Source organism: Solanum dulcamara, chromosome 1 (genome assembly GCF_947179165.1).
Source record: "Solanum dulcamara chromosome 1, daSolDulc1.2, whole genome shotgun sequence".
Classification (NCBI taxonomy): Eukaryota; Viridiplantae; Streptophyta; class Magnoliopsida; order Solanales; family Solanaceae; genus Solanum; species Solanum dulcamara.
The window spans coordinates 82333908-82356289 of record NC_077237.1 but is presented as its reverse complement, the minus strand read 5'-3'; the positions used below and the strand labels follow the sequence as shown (position 1 = coordinate 82356289).

Below are 22382 nucleotides of genomic sequence, written 5' to 3'. Positions count from 1 at the left end.
ACGTGGAGCTAGACGTTAAAGTAAAATTTTAAATTCGTTCTATCATCCAGAAAAAAAAATCAAACTTTATAAAAAGAGAGAGAGGATTTAGAAATCAGTTAGTCGAACTTACAGATTATTCATGAAGAAATCTAATGCAGCTTTAATTTTCTTCTGAAACGATTCATCAAGACTTCCCTCTCACTGCGGGTTTTCGTATAAGTTAGGGTTCTATGGAGAAACCACAAATAAGCCACTCAAACATATATATATATATATATATATATATATATATATATATATATATATATATATATAGAGGCAAAAATTTAGATCTTTATATTAAATATAATATAGTTTATTATATTAATTAATTTAAATTTAGGTAAAATGAGAAAGAAAGAGTTCGGCGTGCATCATTGGCCAAAAATGAAACAACACAAAAGACCACGTCTTCGATGATCAAGCGCCTACGTACGAGGAAATCTCTTTTTGTTTCTTTTCATTTCGTATTTGTTATTTATTTTAAAGTTTAATTAATTAAATTTGTGTAGAAAAATCTAGTTTTAAAGATAAAAATATAATTATAAAGAAGAAATTAAAAAGTAATCACCTTGTAATTAATTATCAGCAATTCACAGTGTAATTACTTCTACCAATTATACATAATTATTTGCTGACTAAATATTTTATGACTAATCAAATATGTCAAACAATATAATTACACATAATTATATCAAATTTCATTACTAAAATGACTTTCCAAACAAGCATTGGAGTAATTTACCATTATGGTATGCACCGCCTAATGACTATCCACGAATTAACTGACCGACTTACTATGCGCTGGAAATTGTCAATTTGGGTTCGTCAGTCTGACATAGTAAGTTTCCTATTCTTTTAACTAATAAAATTAACAAATAAGTAAATATTAAAATTAGTGTTTTGTTATGAATTCACTCGAAAAATATAAGTGTTAAATAAACGGGTTGAATTAAATTTGAACAAAGTTAAATAAGTTAAATTTGAACGGATCAAAATTGTCTAAGTTTATTAACTTGATTATAGGTTATTTGGACTGATTCAACCTAACTTTTAAATAAATTGAATTAAGTAGATTAAAATAGCCTGAGTTAATAAACGTATGAATCACTAATTTGCCCAAATTTAAACGAATTAGGAGTTCATAATAAGAATATATTCGTCATTGATAGTTTATCCTTATCTTGTCAATAGTTAGTTTAATTTCATCTTAAGAGCCTATTGGTTGCTACGCATGATATGTTATTAGAGCCGACAATTTTAGCAAATATTTATGAAAATTAATTTATTTAATTAACATTTTAAAATTAATTCACTTATATTTTAATTGAGTAAATATAGTGTTCAATCTATTTAACTCATAAAAATATAAATAAAATATAAGTACCCATATTTTATCATAAATCCAACTGAAAAATGCTCCCAAAGTTGTCCAAACAAATAATATTTTTTATGCGTACCTTTCATCTAGTCTAATATTAGTATCGATGCAATAAAATCTATAAATTCTACATCTGGCAAATCTGTCAACGCCAGATTTAGAACTGTTGTGTCATGATCACTTGAATATAGTATTTTGATATTGAGGATAAATTTATATACAAAAATTGAAATAATTAGTATATTCAAAATCATAATTTTAAAAACAAAACAAATTACAATAAGAAATATAAATACTGAATTCGTTTTTGCGCCAATCAACAGCAAAAATCAAAATCAAAAGAAACATCAAACACTACCCAAATGATGATCAAGATTTACTATTAAAACATTTATATATTTATTTGTATAATTATTTTGTTCAAAAAGATTTTTAATATCTCTTCTATTGATGGCGTTATTATCAGCTTTCCTTTTAAAATGTGTTGCAACGATAGAGCTATCAACAAAAGACATTGTAAAACTTTGTAATGGGGAAAATTCAGAAGTGATATCACCTTTATTGAGAGTTTTTCATATCTTTGAAACATTGATTGATTTTGAAAAAAAAGAAAATCTAATTGATGATATTCAGCATAAGCCTCAAATCATTCAAAGAAATTAATTTATTTTTGGACAAATTTAAAACACACAATAAATCTCTTGAAGGTTTTTTCTTTCATCATTTTGAAAATTATTAAAAAATCAAGTTCTTTTAAAAATATTTCCTTGAGAATAAAAGTCTACTCTTAAGTTTTTCTTTATCAATTTGAAAATCTTGTGTCAAAGTCTGTAGCTCTCTCCACATAATGACGAGTAGGTAGGGGATTGAGGTTGATCATCATTGATTTTAGTTAAGATAGATTTTTCTATAGATATAGTACGGTAAAATCTCTATAAATGTATATGTTTGGGATCGGAAAAAAATATTTATTTATCGAGATTATTAGTTTATCGATAAATGTATAAAATATTTATTTATCGATAAATAAATATTTATTATTTTAGAGAGTATTTTACAGTATGTGTCATAAGAAAGAAAAAAAAATATTTGAATTAAGAATTTCAAAAGTTTAAATCTAGAAAACTAAAAAGTGTAGTCTTTGCATATTTATTATTCAAATCTAGAAAAGCTAAACGAATTTAGTGAAGTTTAATGTTTCTAATTGTATTCATGTATATAGAATATGAATAGATTTTATGTTAACTATAACAGAAAAAAAGCTAGATGAGATTAATTTTGATTTTGGTGGGAAGAAAACACAATCAACTATAGAATCATATTTTAAAAAGAAATAGTTATTGATTTAGTATTATTTACTGATTAAATATATATAAATTCTTGACATATTTTAGTAATTATTACTTTATATTTTTTCTGGTCTTTAATATTTTATTTTTAATTATCATCTAATGCACTTAACGAGAATATTACTTTAATATAACTAATCCAAATTGGGATCGAAAAAAAATATTTATTTTGCGATATTATTACTTTATCGAGATTTTATTATATCCTAGAGTCAGTTAATAGCCTCAATTCTAGTAGAAAATGAAGAAACTGGATGTCTCGATGTTTGAAATTTTGATGGAACAAATGAGGATGTAAAAACTGGCTAAAAGACCTTAAAAAGAAACAACTCCACTAAAAAACCGTTGGATTTGGGGAAACTGTAGTATTTTCATGTATATATATAAAAGTATGAACTCCCAATAAAAGTTTAATTTCTATAATACGCCCAATGTAGAATATTTTCTATATTTTATAGTTAATTTGTTTATAAAATATTAAAACCAAATAACTTTTTCACATTAAATGATTGCGATTTTTTTTAAAGGATTGTGAATTCTTTTATGAGTTGCAATTTTTTCAAAGAATTGTGATTTTTCTAATAAAACACAATTATCAACTATTCACACTATCACTTGTTGGCTATGAATAGTGGAATTTCCTCTCATTTTTAAACAACGAATTTTCTAAGTTTTCTACTCTTCTTCTTAAAAAAAAAAACCTCAATCAGATTTATAGTCATTGAGTAAGTTCGAAATTCAACGATATCTCTAAAAATGACCAATTTAGAATATCTATTATTTTTATATTTATATTTATTTATTTGTATCATATTAAAACCAGACACCTTTTCATATTAAAGGGTTGTGACTTTTTTAAATGGTTGTGACTTTTTCGATTAGTTGTGATTTTTCCAAAGAGATTATGACTTTTCTGATAAGGCACAATTAACACTATTTCATATTATCGTTTGTTGGCTATAAATAGATGAATTTTCTCTCATTTTTAAACTACAATTTTTTAAAGTTTTCTACTTTTCTTCTTCTTAATAAACCTCACTTGCATTCGTTGACTGAACTTGAAGTTCAACGGAATTTAAGGTATCACACAAGCAAGGGTTGGTGAAAAAATTATATCAATTAATCACGTTCTCTAAGCACACTAGGCTGCAAGCATGGTTAAATAGATTTACAAATATGAAGTAAGTTAATTTTTTTTGTCTTCAATTTTTGGTATGTTTTTCAAGAGAATGTTAATGATCTCATTATCCTGATCCACCAATATTAGAAGATGGTACTAATAGAAGCTTTCTTTTCTCTCCAAATTCAGATTTAGGCTAATCATTCATCAATTCACACTTGTATATTTTTTCTTACAATTTTCATCATATACATACTTCAATATTATTTATATCTTCTTAAAACATTAATATTAATTAGTTTGAGATACACGTACAATCCATATGTTCAAAACTATATATATATAGAGAGAAAGTGATTATAACCCTTACCCTTATGATTGCTAATGATTGAAGGACGAAATTGATTTAACAATAATTGGTAGTTAGTGGAATTAGATTTATGATGATGGATTTTGACAATAAAATAGATATTAGGAGGCCTTTGACCATATATATATTTTTTTTACTTTTGTTTTAAAATTCTAAAATTTTCAAGTAAAAATTACACACACTAGAAGTCTGGAACGCATTTGAGGATAATATTAAGGTACCTGAACACTAAAGAAATAAGTGAATTTATAGTTGGGCATATTCTTTTTGTGTTCTCTCTCTATGAGTATATTATAATTTCTTATTTGTTATGTTTAGATTAGTTTGAAGATGTTAATGTAATATCCATGAGAACTCCTGTGATGAGAACCGATGTGAATATTGTATGTGTAAGTTATTAAATTGAATTATTAATATTAGCTTAGAAATCAGTGTTTAATTTTGGGATCAAATTGTTGGTTATTTTAATGATGTTTGTTTGCTTAGTGAATGTGAATTGGTTGATTGAACTTGAGTATTATCGTTTAAATATTGAAGGAAAAAAATGATCAATTTTACCTCAAAAATATTTAAAATGAGTCGATTTTATCATTTGTTAATCGATAACTCAATATCATCTGCAAAACTAAAAAAAGTAATAAAATCGGATCTCATGTCAATTACGGATCACAAATCATCCCCCGACAATTTTTTCATTTGCTTTGTGATCGAATAATAAATATATTGAACTTGTATTAAATTTAGGTTCTTGATTGTAAAACTTTATAAATTAATTCAAATATGGATATCAACTTGATTAAGGTGTATACTTCTTTTATTAAGTTAATTCAATAAAAAACTTACGCTGCTTAACTAAACACAATGGTGTTTTTAGGTAAATAAACCGTGACAGAGGACAGAGCCATCAGCCATCCCCTTTTGATTTCTGAATTGTTTAGTGATATAATCGGGCATTTTCCTTTGAAAGTATGTTAACTCAACCCTTTTTTTCCCTCTTAACTTAACTATATTTATTATAAACAAATTATTTTATTATATATATATTTGAGATTATCCTATAATAAAAGGTGAGGGTTTAGTAAACAAAATATAATTAGTAATAATTGAGATGCGAAAGTCATAAAATAATGACAATTTACATATATTTATGACGAACAAAACACACTATTAAAGGATAATGATTCTAATTTAGGAAAATACTGTCAGCCCATCAGCTCTCTCTATGTTTTAGTCATGTAGTGAGCCAACTTGTCAAATAGTCCCTGGATTTTTGGACCAAAAATTACTGATAAGAAAAACAAAGAGCAGGATTTGAAAAACGAAAAAAAAAAACAGAGGAATCATGAAAAGATGCCCATGGAGATTTTGAATATGGAGAACCTAGGATGGAAATAGAAAAAAAAAAAAGTAACTGTGCAGCAATTGTGGTTAATGATAAAAATATGAAATTTTTGGATATGTACAGTATCTGAAAATTGTGGATTAAGGCTTTTTTCGGGCTAAAAAATGGGGCGAAGGAAGGTAGAAATTAAGCGAATCCAAGATAAAAACTGTAGGCAAGTTGCTTTCTGTAAACGGAGAAAAGGTTTATTGAAGAAAGCTAAAGAACTCTCCATTCTCTGCGATGTCGATGTTGCTGTTCTTATCATCTCCCATCGTGGCAGGCTCCATGAATATTCCAGCAATAACAGTTTTTTTTTTTCATTTTAATAAGATATTCCTATTAATTTTCCCTAATTTATAGTGGATCTTCCATTTTGATACATGTTGATCTGTTAGGAAGATGAGTAGTTTATAGGTTGACACGTTTATTAACTATGTGCTTTCTAGCGGTGCAGTTTTTGGTGTTAATCTTAATGATATGCATGAGACAGAGTGCCTTTTTGCATTAGCTATGCAGGATGTCGACATAATACAATTGAGAATGCACGCATCCAAATAGTTCGAATGCTAGTCAATTACCCCATCCGTTTTAATTTATTTGGTCTGCTTTTTTTTTTAGTCAGTTTCAAAGAGAGTGACTTCAATTTTTCACATGACATTTGTGGCGAAACTAGAAATTTTTGTTGAGTGTTCAAAACTTTAGTATATATTTAGACTTATATACATAGTATCATTTTCTATGTGCACTATATAATTTTTTGAGAAGGGTGTTCAAGTGGCAATCCTTGAGTCAAGGTAGCCACGCCCTTGGATGATATATTTAAGATCACAAGATTAATACATATTTTGGTACATTTGGCATATCTTCAATTAAAGACCACAAAATTTAAAAGTTTTTTAATTTTTAAAAATTTGCGTAAAATCAAAATAAGCCAAACAAATTGAAAAAGAGGAAGGATGAATTAATAAAAATAATAAGATAGAATTCAAACTGATTTTATACCTCAATTGAATGTCTAAGGTGATAGGAGTAATTGATAGATAGGCTTAGCCTAAAAGAGATTGAGATAAGCAAAGCTTGAATGAATTTTATTTAATGACGAGGGGTCGCTCAGGTGTTAAAGTATACTTTTCCTCCAATTTTAATGTTTGAGTTTGAGCCACCAAAAAAAGAAAAAAATAGGTGGGAGTTCTTGGGGAGAGATTAAACAAAAAAAATGATAACTATCTGTGTATGTCTGTGGCCTTTTTATCGCTTTCCGAGGCTACAACTCGAGGCATACATGAATTGGGTTGTTTGTTCAGTTCAAATGAAATATCAAGACGTGCTGAAAGATATGTAATGCAACATACCAAGTGTGCACCGATATAGCATTGCATCGATAGGGGGTGAACCATCAATTGCTTTCTACTTCCCTCTTTCCGACCTCATCACTTCAATTCAAGGGCAAACCCATTCAATTGATGGTGAACTTGGACCTATGGATATGGTGATCCCTTTGCGCTGAATTATATCTAGTTCAAATGGTATCTCTAGGATGTATTCTGACTATGATAAGACAATCCCGTTTGGGAACATAACTTCAATCTCCAAAAAGTAGTTAAGTTTGCCACAATTGACGAGAGACTTTGATTGAGGTAAAGTTGGATGACGGTAGTACAAAATCTAGGCTAATCAATTAATTAAAATAATTATATAGAATTCCAACCAATATTGAGAACAAAAAGATCTTATACCTCAATTGAAGGTAATGAGAGTAATTGATAGATATGCTTAGCCTAAAGAATTTGAGAATTTAAGCAAATTTTGGATGAATTTTATTCAAAGATATATAACTATCACCTAAATACCAAGAGAGTGTAAGTTGTGAGAAATATACAAGAAAAATATTATTGAATTGTGTAAGAACAATATTACACAAAGACCCTATTGATAGACACTATAAAACAAAGACCCTATTTATAGACACTATAAAACAGTTTTTTTTTTCAAGTAGGATATTGTAAACTATTCCTATTCTAGATAGGATTGTGTACACCTATTCCTATTTCATCCTTTGCAACTTGGATAGACTCGGATGTCCCAAACGTTTGTGAATTAGGTCTGGAGGATCTGTAAAAGAGCATGCTCTGAAGGAATTTGAAGAGGTAAGATAGGGAAGGCCTTGTGATTCATGTCCTGTGCCAATCGTCTGTCTCGTATTGCTGTCCTACATGAGAAAAAAATCATCAAAAAGAAATATGCCACAATGTAAGGCATGCGTCAAACGACTAACGGATGTCAGATTCTAGAGGTTCTAATACCATGTGGAAAATATAGGAGAAAATTATTATTGAATTGTGTCTCTACCTTATTGCATTGAGACCCTATTTATAGACACTACATTAGACTCCTTTTCTTATTGGGACACTATATTATAATCCTTTTCCAATTAGGATTCTATATACTGTTCATATTCCTGTTCTTAAGTAGAATTGTATATATTATTCTTGTTCCTATTCCTATTCTAACCTTTTCTCAAACTTGTCTATAATATAGGGTATACTTTTAGGAAACCTAGTTTTGGATCCTCCCCCGCCAACCCATACCTTATTAATTAAAAGAGGCCTTCCCTTTTGTTACCGATGCAGAAGGTATTTTCGATGGTTTAGTGCATAATGCCCAAAGAGATGGAACACCATTAAATATGTTCAGTTTCTGGTGCACTCTTTAAGTTTAAACCTATACAAGTTGATCTGCTCCCCATAATATTTCCTTATACTTGCACACCAACAACCATATCTAATAATATTTTTTCCAGTCTGACAGAAATACTTCAACGATATGAAAGCCACGTCGAGGCAGAAAAAGAGATCTGTGCAGAAATACAGGTTGCAGAGATATTTGATTAGTTGACTGCTGTCTTGTTATTCTATTGAACTACAATCCTCTCTTGATACATGAAATAAGTGCACTGTGTGTCCATATATTTAAGTTATCAATTAATTTGGTTACTCTTTGCCTCCGTTTGATGTTATCAACTATTCCGGATGAACTTTGAAATACATATAATTCCTGCATTTTTAATAGAAGGTACGAAGATACTAGGACTCTGTTTGGATAGATTTGTAACTTATGATCCATAAGCATAAACCGTAAGTTAGGAGTCTCAACCTATGATTTTTGGCCTGTTTTTGACTTGAAAAGAAGTGCTTAGAAGCTATTTTAACTTAAAAGCACTTAAAATAAGCCAATTCAAACAAGCTCTAAGCTAGCATTTGGTCATAGATTTAATTAAAACTTGAAAAATATGAGTTTTTAAAATTTGTTGGAAAATAGTTTTGAAATTTTAAGTTGTGTTTGGACGTGTATTTTACTTGGAATTTTTTTTTGAAGATACCAATTTGTCACGACCTAAAAATCGAGGTCATGATGGCACACATCTCAAAACTCAACCTGATGTGTAAGCCTAAAAGTAAAACTCATACGAGACTCCCAAATGAAAAGTCATGCCACAATTTAAATGAAAAAAAAGACAATGAATCAAATTATCCTAAAACCTGGTGTCATAAGTATAAAGAGCATCTAATACAAGGTTCGAGTTTGAAGATACAACATAAGTCTCTGAATGATACAAAAGACTGAGAAATAAATAGGCTAGTGACGATCCGAATTTCGGGACCTCACCACTAATCTGAGAATATACAATCCGCTACTGCCACGTGAGGTACTCTGACTAGTAGCTGCATCAAAAAGAGATACAAAAGTAGGGGTGAGTACAATTTACATGTACTCAGTAGATTTTAACTGACTGAGTATAAGAAATTAATCAAACCTATAAAGTAAACTAATGGACACTTCCACCTGCATACAGAAAAGTTCCACTTCGGGTTCGGTGCAGCCAGTTTATATATATAATGGCGCGAGTAAAGTAAATCCCATAATAATAGCTCATAATCATAATTAACCAGATAATTCAAGCAGCACAGATATCAATGCAATGCAATACAATATGATGATGCAATGATGTGGTGGTACAGTGGAATCAAGATTGTCGCACAAGTTATTGTATACACCTGTCGAGCTGTGTTGCCAAGCAGGACCCATGGGGGTCTCGCAGACCATATACCTCAATCACAATATCTCATTATCCTTACCACCTCCTCGTGGTCAAGGAATCACAATACATCCACTACTCTACCGTAAAACTATCTCGATCAGGGATTCAAGATACAAAGGTTTAAAGGTGTTTCATTTTCTTTCTCAAAAAGAATTTCCATATTTTTCAACTTCCCATATTTCATGATATGATGAATAAGGATGAATGCATCAAAACACATATGGCATGGAAGCAATGTTCAACTCAACATGTAGTACAAGGTTTAAAGTTCTCAAAACTTAACCTACCCATGATACTCACCCTCAATAAATAGAAATGAGAAGGAAATATTTCAATTTAAGTGGTCACCACTTTCTCAACAATATTTCAATACTCAGGCATGCTCAAAACTCCCAAATCAACCACTCGGGCGAGCATCACAAGTCAAATAATGCCATCAAGTCTCTCTCCCAGGCAAATCATGAATCATATGCTCTCAAAGCAAATAAGATAAAAAATAAGGTCCCCACACGGGCTATGTAATACAAATAAGCCCCTACACGGCAATACTTAAATAAATAAGCCCCCACACGGGCATTCAGCCAACACTTTTTATAGACCAAAAACCATCCCCCGAATCTAACGGAGTTGTTAGAATTCCATTATGAGTATCGAAACTCCAACAGTTGATCAAAGTCAAGCCTTGACCTAAAATTTCTTAAATTCTCAACTCAAGATCTCAAATCTTCGTTACAACTCCAAAATTAATTTTGTAAACTCTCCTTGATCAATTTCCACGTTTCAAAGCTGCTCGAATTGACGAAATTCCATTTTGAGATCCGTAGCTATGGTTAGTACCAAAAATCACTTTTTCACCTCTTAATTCTATAAAACTCAAGAATTTACACAATTTACAAACCATTAAGATTTTGACACTTTCAACTACACAAACCGATTAAATAATACTCGGGGGTTACTAATGATAGAAATAAAATGGTAATTTCACACAAAATTTTTAAAAATGACCCTCAAGGTCATTACAACATCCACCACTAAAAAGGACGTTCGTCCTCGAACATAAGATAAAAGAAAGTACTTGGGGTCTCAAAAAGTTGAGGGTATCGGGCCCGCATATCACTCTAACTCTCAAGTTGCCTACTCAACAGGCCGATGGCGCCACTGTACTTTGACCGAAGCGATCTTCTTGGTCCTGAGTCTACAAAGCTGCCTATCTAGGATAGTTGTCGGCTTTTCCTCATAAGTCAAATATGGATTCAAATCTATCGCATCATAAGAAACCACATGATACTCATTCGGTATGTAATTGTGAAGCATGGAAATATGAAACACCAGATGGAAAGCTGACAATTTAGGGGGTAAGGCCAACTCATACGCCACCCCACCTACTCTCCTCAAGATTTCAAATGGGCCAACAAACCTTGACCTAAGCTTGCCCTTCTTCCCAAACCTCATCACACCCTTCATGGGCGATATTTTAAGCCACACACAATCACCAACCATGAACTCTAAGGGACGAATCCTCTTGTCAGCATAACTCTTCTGACGACTCTGAGCTGTCAATAGTCAACCCTGAATCAAACGTACCCTCTTCACAACATCCCTAAGTAAGTCAGTATCCAATGCATCAACCGCAACAGAATCAAATCATTCAATGGGTGATCGACACCTACGATCATATAATGCCTCATATGGTGCCAGGCAAACTCTGCTAAGGGCAAGTGTTAGTCCCATCGGGCACCAAAATCAATCACACAGGCCCTAAGCATATCCTCCAACACCTAAATAGTCCGTTCGTACTGACCATCAATTTGGGGATGAAATGCTGAACTCATCTCTAGCCGCATATCCAAACATGCCTCCCAAAAGTGAGAGGTGAACACTGAACCCCGATCCGACATAATAAAGATAAGCACCCCATGCAGCCTAACAATCTCACAAAGATAGATCCTAACTAACTGATCCGCATTGTAGCTAGTATTCACCGAAAAAAAAATGGTTGATTTGGTCAATTGATCAACAATCATCCAAATAGAGTCATACTTACCCAATGCCATGGGTAATTCAGACTAGGGCTGGGCATAAAATACCGAAATCCGAATTACCGAACCGAACCGGCTATTTAGGTATTTCGGTATTCGGTATTCGGTAATTCGGTTCGGTAATCGGTACCAAAAGTCCATAATTTCGGTATTCGGTTTCGGTTTCGGTATTTAATTTTTTCCCGTTCGGTATTTCGGTAAATACCAAATACCGTAATTAATATGACTAGTCCACTATTAATAGTCTATTATATATGTTGGGCCTAAGCCCTTTATGAAATATTTTAATTCAGCCCAAATCGCTAACCCAATAACAACAGCCCAGTCCAACAACATTACAAGATTACAACAAAAATCCATTTAGTTAGGGTTAAATGTTATTCTTTATTTCTGTTTCTCACTTTCTCTTCTTCTCAGTTCTCTGTTCTTCACTTCTTCTTCTTCTTCAGTTCTTCACTTCTGCCAGTGCGCCTTCACTTCTTCTCAGTTTCTCACTTCTCAGTTCTCGTCGTCAACTCGTCATCAGTCATCACTCATCAGTCGATAGTCATCGTCTCATGGGAATGTAAAAGAAAAAAGAAAAAGTAGCTTCACAGGAAAGCAAAAGCTTTTTTGGTTATGGCTGAATCTTCTTCAACAAAATTGGTATAAGAAATTAGTGGCTTTGGAGTTTATCGGGAAGAGGTTCTGAAGGCGAAACAAAATTGGTATAAGAAATTAGTGGCTTTGGAGTTAGTGGCTGATTTAGACGAGCTGAATTTTTTTGAAGCTCAGGCAAGTTTTCTTCCACCAGCGTTATTTGTATATCTGTTGAACATTGCTCTTTGTATGAAGAAAATGAAAAAAATCTAAAGTTTTGATCTTTTCGGAAAAATCATAAGCAGCATGTTCTCTCTGTCTTTCTCTTATTTCTGAGATCATTTAGAACTGCTTCAATAATGTCTGGACTAAACCTTGAAGGCAAACATGACCCAACCAACCAGTCTACTGGCGGGTAAAACTGGAAAAAAATAATTCAAATACACACAATTCTTATTCTTTTGATAAGTCCACAAAAAATTCATTATTAGAATGGCAAACTGGTGTACAAAAAGGGAACTCTCCCCTGTTTATTACTTCCTTAGAATAACAACTATAATCCTTCAGCTTAGGACTAGAGTAGATCTTTTCTTGCTTTTACTTCCTTTTCTTGGAAGTGTAGGTTCCTATAGACATGCAACATACCACCCAACAACTGGAGGGACATTCAGGTGTAAGTCTTGGTACAGCCACACTACAGTAAATAATAACACATGGTGCAGCAACATTACAGCAATAGCAGGTGAAGGATCACTCAGCACTAGGAATACCCTCCTTGTTGGTTTCAAGTTTACAGGTACACTGGAAGTTTGCCACAGCTGTTCCAATGTTGAACTTATAGTTGGGACAAACAAGCAGTCCAACAGCAGCAGCAGAGGCCAGCAGCAAGCAACAACCATCAAAATTCCAGCACAGGCCACAGCTGCAGCCCCCAACAAAAGCATCATGCAATATCAAATTGACTCCAAACTGGGCAGGAATACAGAAAATACAGTAGTTTCAAAGCCTAAGAAGTTTCATCCCAAATGGATAATTGGAGACGTTAGTCGAGCGACCTTGAAAAAGTTAGTCGACTTAAGTCTTCAAATGGAGCAATTCACTACTTGGAGCTTCCAGCTTGTCCAAAAGGCCTCCAAATATTGCAAGAACACAGAAAATACAGTAACTACAAGGCCCAAGAAGTTCCACCTCAAATGGATAATTGGAAACGTTAGTCGAGCGATCTTGAAAAAGTTAGCCGACGTAAGCATAATGAGGAGGTTGGTGTCTATTTGTTTTTGGTCTTGTTGGCTTGTCTCTATGCATTTGCAGGTATCTGGAGATACATTAAAGCATGTTACAGTTGGGGACATGTTTACAAGCCACAACACACAAAAACTCCAACAACATGCAGCATACAAGGACAAACTACAAGTCCACAATGGACCTGCAGAACCACAGCACAGTGTTTGCTGTGCAGAAGTATTGGAGGTACTTTTCTTCTTGTTCTTTTACTTGTGCAGGTACAATACACAACTATAATCCCCAAGAACAAGTACTTCAGCATACAACCACTCACTAGAACATAAAGTAACATCAAGACAGATGGTGGTGGTGTTGTGTGTAGTGTGCTGCTGCTGCAGGTAGTGTTGACTGTTGTTATGTTGCTCCTGCCAATTATTTCCTCTGCTGTTGACTGTTGTTGTGTTGCTCCTGCCACTTATTGGCTTATTGCTACTGCAGGTGTACTGCAAGTGGTGTTGTTGCTGGTTGTTGCTTATTTTGGTGGCTGTTGTAGGGACCTGCTGCAGGAGGTGTTGTGTGTAGTGTGTAGTGTGATGTTGCTGGCAGTGCTGGGTGTAGTGTTGCAGGCTTGCAGCTTATTGCAGCTTATGTTGTTAGTTGTTGTTGTGTGTAGCTGTTGCTGCATGTTGTATGCTGTTGCAGGTGCTGTAGGGAGCTGCTGCTGCTTGGTGTATTATTGCAGGCTTGCAGCTTATGTTGTATTGTTGTTAGTTGTTGTGTGTTGCAGCTGAAGGCTGAAGCACTTTGTTGTTGTTGCCTGTTGTTGCCTTTTAGTTTTAGGTTTTATTTTAAGATGGTTTGTGGCTACTTATCTTGTAAAAAAAAGTGCTTGCATTTGTGTTGATCTTATAAGATGCAGAAATTTGGGTATTACCGAATACCGTACCGAACCGAATTTTTATTTACCGATTACCGAATTACCGAACCGAAGTTTGAAAGTTCGGTATTTGGTATATACTTTGAATTACCGATTACCGAATTATCGAATCTAAATTTTGAAAATACCGAACCGAATACCGAACGCCCACCCCTAATTCAGACACAAAGTCCATAATGATACGCTCTCATTTTCACTCGAGAATGGGCATCCTTTACATAGGACCATCCGATTTCTGATGCTCATACTTCACTTGTTGGCAGTTTAGACACTTAGCCACAAAATCAAATGTCTCTCTTCATGCCACACCACCAATAATGTTGTTTCAAGTCATGAAACATCTTTGTCACTCTCGAGTGAATTGAATACTTAGAACAATGAGCCTCCTCCAATAGCATACGTACCCATTCACTAACCTTGGGCACACAAATTCGACCATTAATCCTCAAAACTCCTTCTGGATCAAGAGAGGCTAATTTTGCTTCACCACTCAACACTTTGTCTCGAATGACCCTCAACTTGTCATCTTCAAACTAGTGTGTATGAATCTAGTCCATCAAAATAGACCTAGCCTCCACAAAGACCAAAATACCATGATGTGTAGAAATATCTAGTCGGACCAACTGTCTAGCCAATGACTGAACCTCCAACGCCAAAGGCCTCTCATCAGCCTTAAGAAAGGCCAAACTACCCATACTAGATGCTTTGCGACTCAGGACATCCGCTACCACATTAGCTTTGCCCGAATGATAAAGAATGGTGATGTCATAGTCTTTCAATAACTCTAACCACCTACACTGCCGCATGTTCAGATTCGACAAAGAAAAAGATATATTTAAGGCTATGGTGGTCAATATAGACCTCACAATGCACTCCATAGAGATAGTGCCTCCACAACTTCATAATGCCTATAACGAGTCATAAATGTAGTTTTCGGGATCTCTCAACTGATAAATCCGACCTCAAATCAATCTTTGAGAACAACGATGCACCCTGAAGCTGATCAAATAAATCATCAATGCGAGGAAGAGGATACTTGTTCTTGACGGTGACTTTGTTCAACTGTTGATAGTCAATACACATCCTCATAGTACCATCTTTCTTCTTCACAAATAAAATCGGTGCACCCTATAGTGATACACTACGTCTAATAAACCCCTTCTTCAATAAATCTTTCAAATATTCTTTCAACTCTTTCAATTCTGCCGAAGCCATTTGATTAGGAGAAATAGAGATGGGTTTAGTGTCAGGCTCCAAATCAATCACAAAATCGATATCACAATCAGGAAGAACTCCCAACAAGTCTGTAGGAAATACATCCATAAACTCTCTCACCACCCTCGTAGTCTCTATAAGAGATGACTCTGTAGTGAGATCACATACATGAGCCAAATAAGACAAACAACCTTTATCTATTAAGTGACGAGCATGAATATAAGATATCACCTCCTTAGGATACGAACTCGGATTACCCTTCCATACCAAGCTAGTTAAATCGGGATAAGCTAAGGTCACGATTTTTGCATAACAATCTAATATAGCATGATAAAAAGATAACCATTCCATACTTAGTATCATATCAAAATCAAGAATATCTAATAAAATCAAGTCTGCACGAGTCTCTTTACCCGGAAATATCACCAAACATTCTTTGTATACCCGATCCACCACTAAAGATTCACCTACCGAGGTAGAAATAGTAATAGGCACAGGAAAGGACTCACTCACATAATTAATACCCACATCGAAATAAGTCGACACATAAGAATAGATAGACCCTAGATCAAATAATACTAAAGTAGAACGATGGCAAAATGGAACAATACCTTTAATAACTGCATTAGAGGCTTCTGCCTCATATCTACCCGGTATAGAATAGCATAACTGATGGTCACTCTTAGCTTGCGAACCACCACGAGCACCACCTCGTGCTCCACCCTTAGCACTACGAGTGTCACCTCTAGTATTCTGCGAAGAACCTCGAACAGCTGGAGAATCTATAGAACGAACAACTGGTGCTCCGAGCCGTCCAGTAGAAGGAGCACATTTAGGGAAATATTGGGCCTTATGCCCAAAATCATCTAACACATAACAACCTCGAGGACCTGAACCCCGTGGGGGATAACCTTAAGTGTCAAAATGGCCATCAGATCCCGAAAAACCCTGAATAGCTGCCTGGACTGGTCTGCCCTGATAACCATAGGTTACTAAACCCAAATATTTTCTACCCTTGGAGGAATGACCGCTGAACTGACCCTGCCGATGGAACCTCTTGGCCCCTCCTTGTCTAGTACGTCAGATACTCTCTATCATCCTGACATGATCAATAATACTCTGAAACATACCCCCAGACAGTAAAAGAGAGGTTGTAGCCTCCTGGAGATAACCGACGAATCCTTTCACTAGCTTGTGAATCCGCTCGAACTCAGTGGGAATACTCGATATAGCATAACGAGTTAACTCATTGAAGCAAGCCTCATACTCAGATACAAATAGGGAGCCCTGCTCCAATCTGTCAAACTCATCTCCGCGCTAATCACAGAGGCTATAAGGCACGAATCTCTCAAAGAACACCTCAGTAAACTGTTCCCAACTCATCATAGAAGAATTAATAGGTCTACGAGCGAGAACTGACCTCCACACTCCTTGGCCACTCCCGCAAATTGATATAAAGTGTAAGATACAAAGGTTTAAAGGTGTTTCATTTTCTTTTTCAAAAAGAATTTCCATATTTCACAACTTTCCATATTTCATGATATGATGAATAAGGATGAATGCATCAAAACACATATGGCATGGAAGCAATGTTCAACTCAACATGTAGTACAAGGTTTAAAGTTCTCAAAACTTAACCTACCCATGATACTCACCCTCAATAAATAGAAATGAGAAGGAAATATTTCAATTTAAGTGGTTACCACTTTCTCAACAATATTTCAATACTCAGACGTGCTCAAAACCCCCAAATCAACCACACGGGCGAGCATCACAAGTCAAATAATGCCCTCAGGCCTTTCTCCCAGGCAAATCATGAATCATATGCTCTCAAAATAAATAAAATAATAAATAAGGCCCCCACACGGGCTATGTAATACAAATAAGCCCCCACGCGGCAACGCTTAAATAAATAAGCCCCCACACGGGCATCACAATATATATAACATTTTCAACTCATACTACAACCCCATCCAAAAGTTTATAACATATAAATGACTAATTACCCAATCTCAATCTCAACGAAGGATAGTCAAACTTACCTTAATTGCCGAAACCGCACTCGAATACCTCCACTGGACAAGCAACTCTCGAATTCAACACCCGGAATGACAATCCACTATCAACAATGGAACATACACATCACAAGGAGTCCAATGACACATATATTGATAGGTTTCGAAATCGAAGGTAAAATGATTCAAAAATGAATTATTTTTGAAAAGGGTCAAATCTGGAATTTTATTTGTAAATTATTTTTTACACATTGAGTAGAGTTCGTGGATGAAAAACCCATTAAAATCGAGCAAGAATCGAGTTCCAAATTATAAAAATACAATTTTCTAACTTGGAAGAAAACCCTATAACACACCTCTGAAATCTTGATTTAAAGATGTTTTGGAAGAAAATAATTGCAGAAACTGGTAAAAGATATTATCACCATGATGTTCCTTGCGGAAAAACTCATAATTTAGACCCAAGAATCATTAAAGACGGAGCTACGATGTCCAAGAAACAATCCTCCAAAATCCATTAAAATTCCAACTCGAAAATGACAAAGGTAGCAATTAGATTAGCGAATTTACCTCACATGAAGCTCCTAATCAAGTTTCTGAGCTCACCACTAGATTCCTACGGAAAAACTACACAATTTAGAGCGTTGAATCACTGAATTCGGATTTAAGAATGCCAAGAAATCATCTTTCAAAGTTTACAAAAATCTGAATCTGAAAATGGTCGAGGTAGCATCTAAAACATCAAATCTTACCTCCAATGAAGCGTATAATCAAGATTTCGAGCTCACCAATGGACTCCCCATGAAATTCTCTTGACGATAGACTCTTGAATCGCTAGATTTGGACTTGAAAACTCAAAAATTGAGGGTTCAAAGTTGAAAAAAAATCTGAAAAATCTGCACTTTTGCATTATTTAAAGTCTCCGAAATGACTTTCGAAATTCGTTCGGACCTGATAAAAATAAATCAGATATGCTACCCCACTAAATTCGACATTCTGTACTCAATGACTTATTCGAAATTATCATACGAGATTATTTTAATAAAAAGTAGATCCCACATCAAAGTATTATTTTAAGCCAAATTTCACAACGGGCCTCGGAATTAGACCGGAAACTTCAGGAAGAAAACGAAGGGTTGTTCTAGACCAAAATTGACATTCCAAAACAAACTGTGCTGTCAGAATTTTCATCCAAGTACGTTTTTCAAGAATGTTGACCAAAGTCAACCATAGGCTAACTTTCAAAGTCAAAATCGTCAAATAGTCCCAAATTCGTATCGATTGCCTCGATAGTTATGCCGGCAATGCTTCTAACCTAATTTGGCCATTCCGGAGCTGATGGAATCATTAGAATTCAAATTTGAAGTCTCCTTGCCCCGAAACTCGAAAAGTCGCAACTAAACCAACTTAGGCCTTCAAAATACCAAAATGGAATCGGGACCGCTAAAAATTCAGCCAACACTTCTTATAGACCAAAAATCATCCCCCGAATCCAAGGGAGTCGTCGGAATTCCATTCTGAGTATCGAAACTCCGAAAGTTGACCAAAGTTAAACCTTGGCCTAAAATTTCTTAAATTCCCAACTGAAGACCTCAAATCTTCGTTACAATTCCAAAATTAATTCCGTAAACTTTCCTAGACCAATTTTCACATTTCAGAGCTACTGGAATCGACAAAATTCTGTTACGAGACCCGTAGCTACGGTTGGTATCGAAAATCACTTTTTCACCTCTTAACTCTATAAAGCTCAAGAATTTGCACAATTTACAAACCATTAAGATTTTGACACTTTCAACTACACAAATCGATTAAATAATACTCGGGGGCACTAATAATAGAGGTAAATGGTAATTTCACACAAAATTTTTAAAAATGACCCTCAAGGTCATTACACACTTTTTGGGAAAAAAGTTGAAATCTTGTGACTGAAAGTGAAATTTCACCCAAGAACTGCTCTAAACTAGTTTTTGTAACTTGAAATTTTTTGAAGGCAAATTTTCAAAAATCTCCGAATTTCAAGAAACAACAATGTTTTCAATTTTTTTTTGTTGGAAAATCTACGACCAAAATCTATAGCCAAACGGAAACTATATATACACTAATACACGTTAGCTTTGGTGTGCCACCTCCTGGACTGGAAGGTCCAAATTATAATAATGCTTACTCTTCATTATAGTGCATGTGCATCAAAGTCATGTTGCTGTTCAACTAAAAATGGTACCTATCATTTACTCGACTAAAATGAGTTATGCCAGACATGCATAGTAGATCATCAAATCCTGGAAGCATGTTTTGACTAGTTGTTCAATCATATAGGAAATACGGTTGATTACTAACTTATCATCGATTCATTGCGTATATTGCAATGTATCCACAATAATCATGTGTGTGTTATCTTGGATAATCATTCTTACATTTTTTGTGCTGAAAGTTTTCCAATCATTTTGAGGTGGAAATAGCACTCTATATACTCAGGGTTCACAACAATGGGAGAACTGCTACAAACAACAGAAAGGTACTGATCTTATTCTTCACTTTTGTTTCTTAAAGCTTATACCATTGATTCTGTGTCTCAATTTGACAGGCAACTCGAGGAAACTAATGATGATGATCTTACTGTGACTGACCTTATCCATTTGGAGAACGAACTTCAAACTGCTCTAATACATGTCAGATCTAGAAAGGTCTCTCTGCTTTCCTCTGTACCTCGCCCTATTGGAATTGAATCATTGGAACTCTGGAAAGCTGTCACAACGTCATGTGTTTTTCAGACTTGACAACCCTTAGCTAGAGTACCTCAATGTTCTAAAATACACCTATCTCGTAACTCTATATGTTCTAACGCTTTGTTTCATGATTTAGTTTCTAATCCAAATAGTAAGAAACCATAATATGAGAAGTTGCATTTATTTTTTAAAAGTAATGTTCGACATCAGTATTATAATCTGGTTCTCAGTTAGTACCTCAGAATGAAGCAAATCTAAATAGTTTTGTTTTGTGCAGACACATTTGATGCTTGAATCTGCTAAGGATCTTCATGAGAAGGTACGTTTTCATTCCCACTGCATCTTCAGGAACATCCTGAATACTAGTTTCTCTTGAAGTCATGAGTTTGGTTTATCTGTCTGTGTCCTGTGAATCTCTCGACCAACAGTGCATTGATTCGTTGAACTTTGAGTCTCAGATCAAGGTGCATTGGATTAGGTTTCTTATTCAAACCTTGATATATCCTGCGTTTGGTCGAACTCTTCAAAAATATTTTGGAGGGTCGGAGCAACACAGTTTTCATCTACTAAACCGTACAACTCTGGTGTTGAACATTTCCTCTTTTCCTGGGTTATAGGACACACCATCACCAGTCTTGCACATACAAAACATCCACTTGTCCTCGCCCGTTTCATGATAGGCTGGTCTAAAGTATGTTAAAGACTTAATTGACTATTGGACTTAATACTCTCGGCTTCTCTTCCGATGAAATATTGTTGTCTTTGCTCCAGTTAATTGGCATCCCTGGTTTCTACAGATGTATGTATCTTTATAATCAATAGTTTTCATCAGATATCTTTAATTATTGCAGGAAAAAGTGCTGCAAGAGGAAAAGAAACATTTGGAGGACAATGTAAATATTAATCTCCTCTTCAATTCTGGTAATCACAAATTAGACCTGTTTCATGTTTTTCTATCTAACAATAACAATATGCATTATGCCCATACAGATCGCTACTATGAAGAAAAATAGACAAGTAAATGAGATGTCTACGGATTTCGCTGACCTGCTAGCACAGAGAGTGACCCTGAATTTCTTCTAGTGATTGTAGAGGAACTCTTCTGTTACGATCAACATGATCGGAGAAGGCTGGTACCAATAAATAAAGCCCAATTATACAGGCCGCAGGGGAATAACCTGAAAAATCAGCAAAACTCAACACGTCTCTGGAAATAACTATTACGAATTACCGCTTTTGTTCGAACAACAAATCAAGCTTTATAAAAAGAGACAGAGAGGATTGAAACTTTGCATTTTGAAAAGAGTAGAAATCTATATAAGTCACGGTTCTACGAAGAATATGCCACTCAAGCAAATATATATTAGGGTAAAAATTTAGCTTCTTACATGAAAATAATACTATAGTTTATTATATTAGTTAATTTAAATTTAGGTAAAATTAGAAAGAAACAAGTGTTCGGCGTGTACGATGATCAATCGCCTATAAAGCCAGCTACGTACATCGAGGAAACCTTTTTTTTGTTTCTTTTCATTTTGTGTTTGTTATTTATTTTGAGGCTAATTAATTAAATTTGTGCAGAAAAATCTCGTTTTAGAGATAAAATATTTTTTTATTTATCAACAACACTTTCATATTTAAAGCTCAAACGATATAATCTCAATTAAAAAAGGAAGAATATTTACAACTCAATAACAACTTTAATGATTGGTATCCTCAATATATTATGCCATTATAATTATTAGACTGATAATTATTACTCTAATAATTACACCAATTATAATTACTGGATGACTTTCCTTCGTGATCGGATAGTTTGCCACAATGGTAAGTGCCACCTAACGACTACTTCGACGAATTAATTGGACCGACTTACTGGTAATTGTCAATTTGGGTTCGTCTATCTAACATAGTAGTTTCCTA

General features: G+C 34.2%; 1 protein-coding gene across 1 annotated transcript; it reads left to right on the top strand.

Annotated features, from left to right (window-relative positions):
• The first annotated feature begins 5603 nt into the window (after nucleotides 1-5603).
• LOC129889670 (truncated transcription factor CAULIFLOWER A-like) lies at nucleotides 5604-21479 on the top strand. The gene is made up of 7 exons (XM_055965078.1): nucleotides 5604-5929; nucleotides 8423-8495; nucleotides 17073-17081; nucleotides 20193-20248; nucleotides 20318-20417; nucleotides 20737-20778; nucleotides 21311-21479. The coding sequence occupies exons 1-7, from the start codon at nucleotides 5748-5750 to the stop codon at nucleotides 21470-21472; spliced, it is 624 nt and encodes a 207-aa protein (XP_055821053.1). The 5' UTR covers nucleotides 5604-5747; the 3' UTR covers nucleotides 21473-21479.
• Nucleotides 21480-22382: the final 903 nt, after the last annotated feature.

Excerpts from the sequence above, each read along its gene's own strand:
- LOC129889670 (XM_055965078.1), top strand. The coding sequence starts at position 5,748 with ATGGGGCGAAGGAAGGTAGAAATTAAGCGAATCCAAGATAAAAACTGT. Across the intron at positions 5,930-8,422 it reads CATGAATATTCCAGCAATAA|CAGTCTGACAGAAATACTTC; the intron begins CAGTTTTTTTTT and ends TAATATTTTTTC. Across the intron at positions 20,249-20,317 it reads CTGCTACAAACAACAGAAAG|GCAACTCGAGGAAACTAATG; the intron begins GTACTGATCTTA and ends TCAATTTGACAG.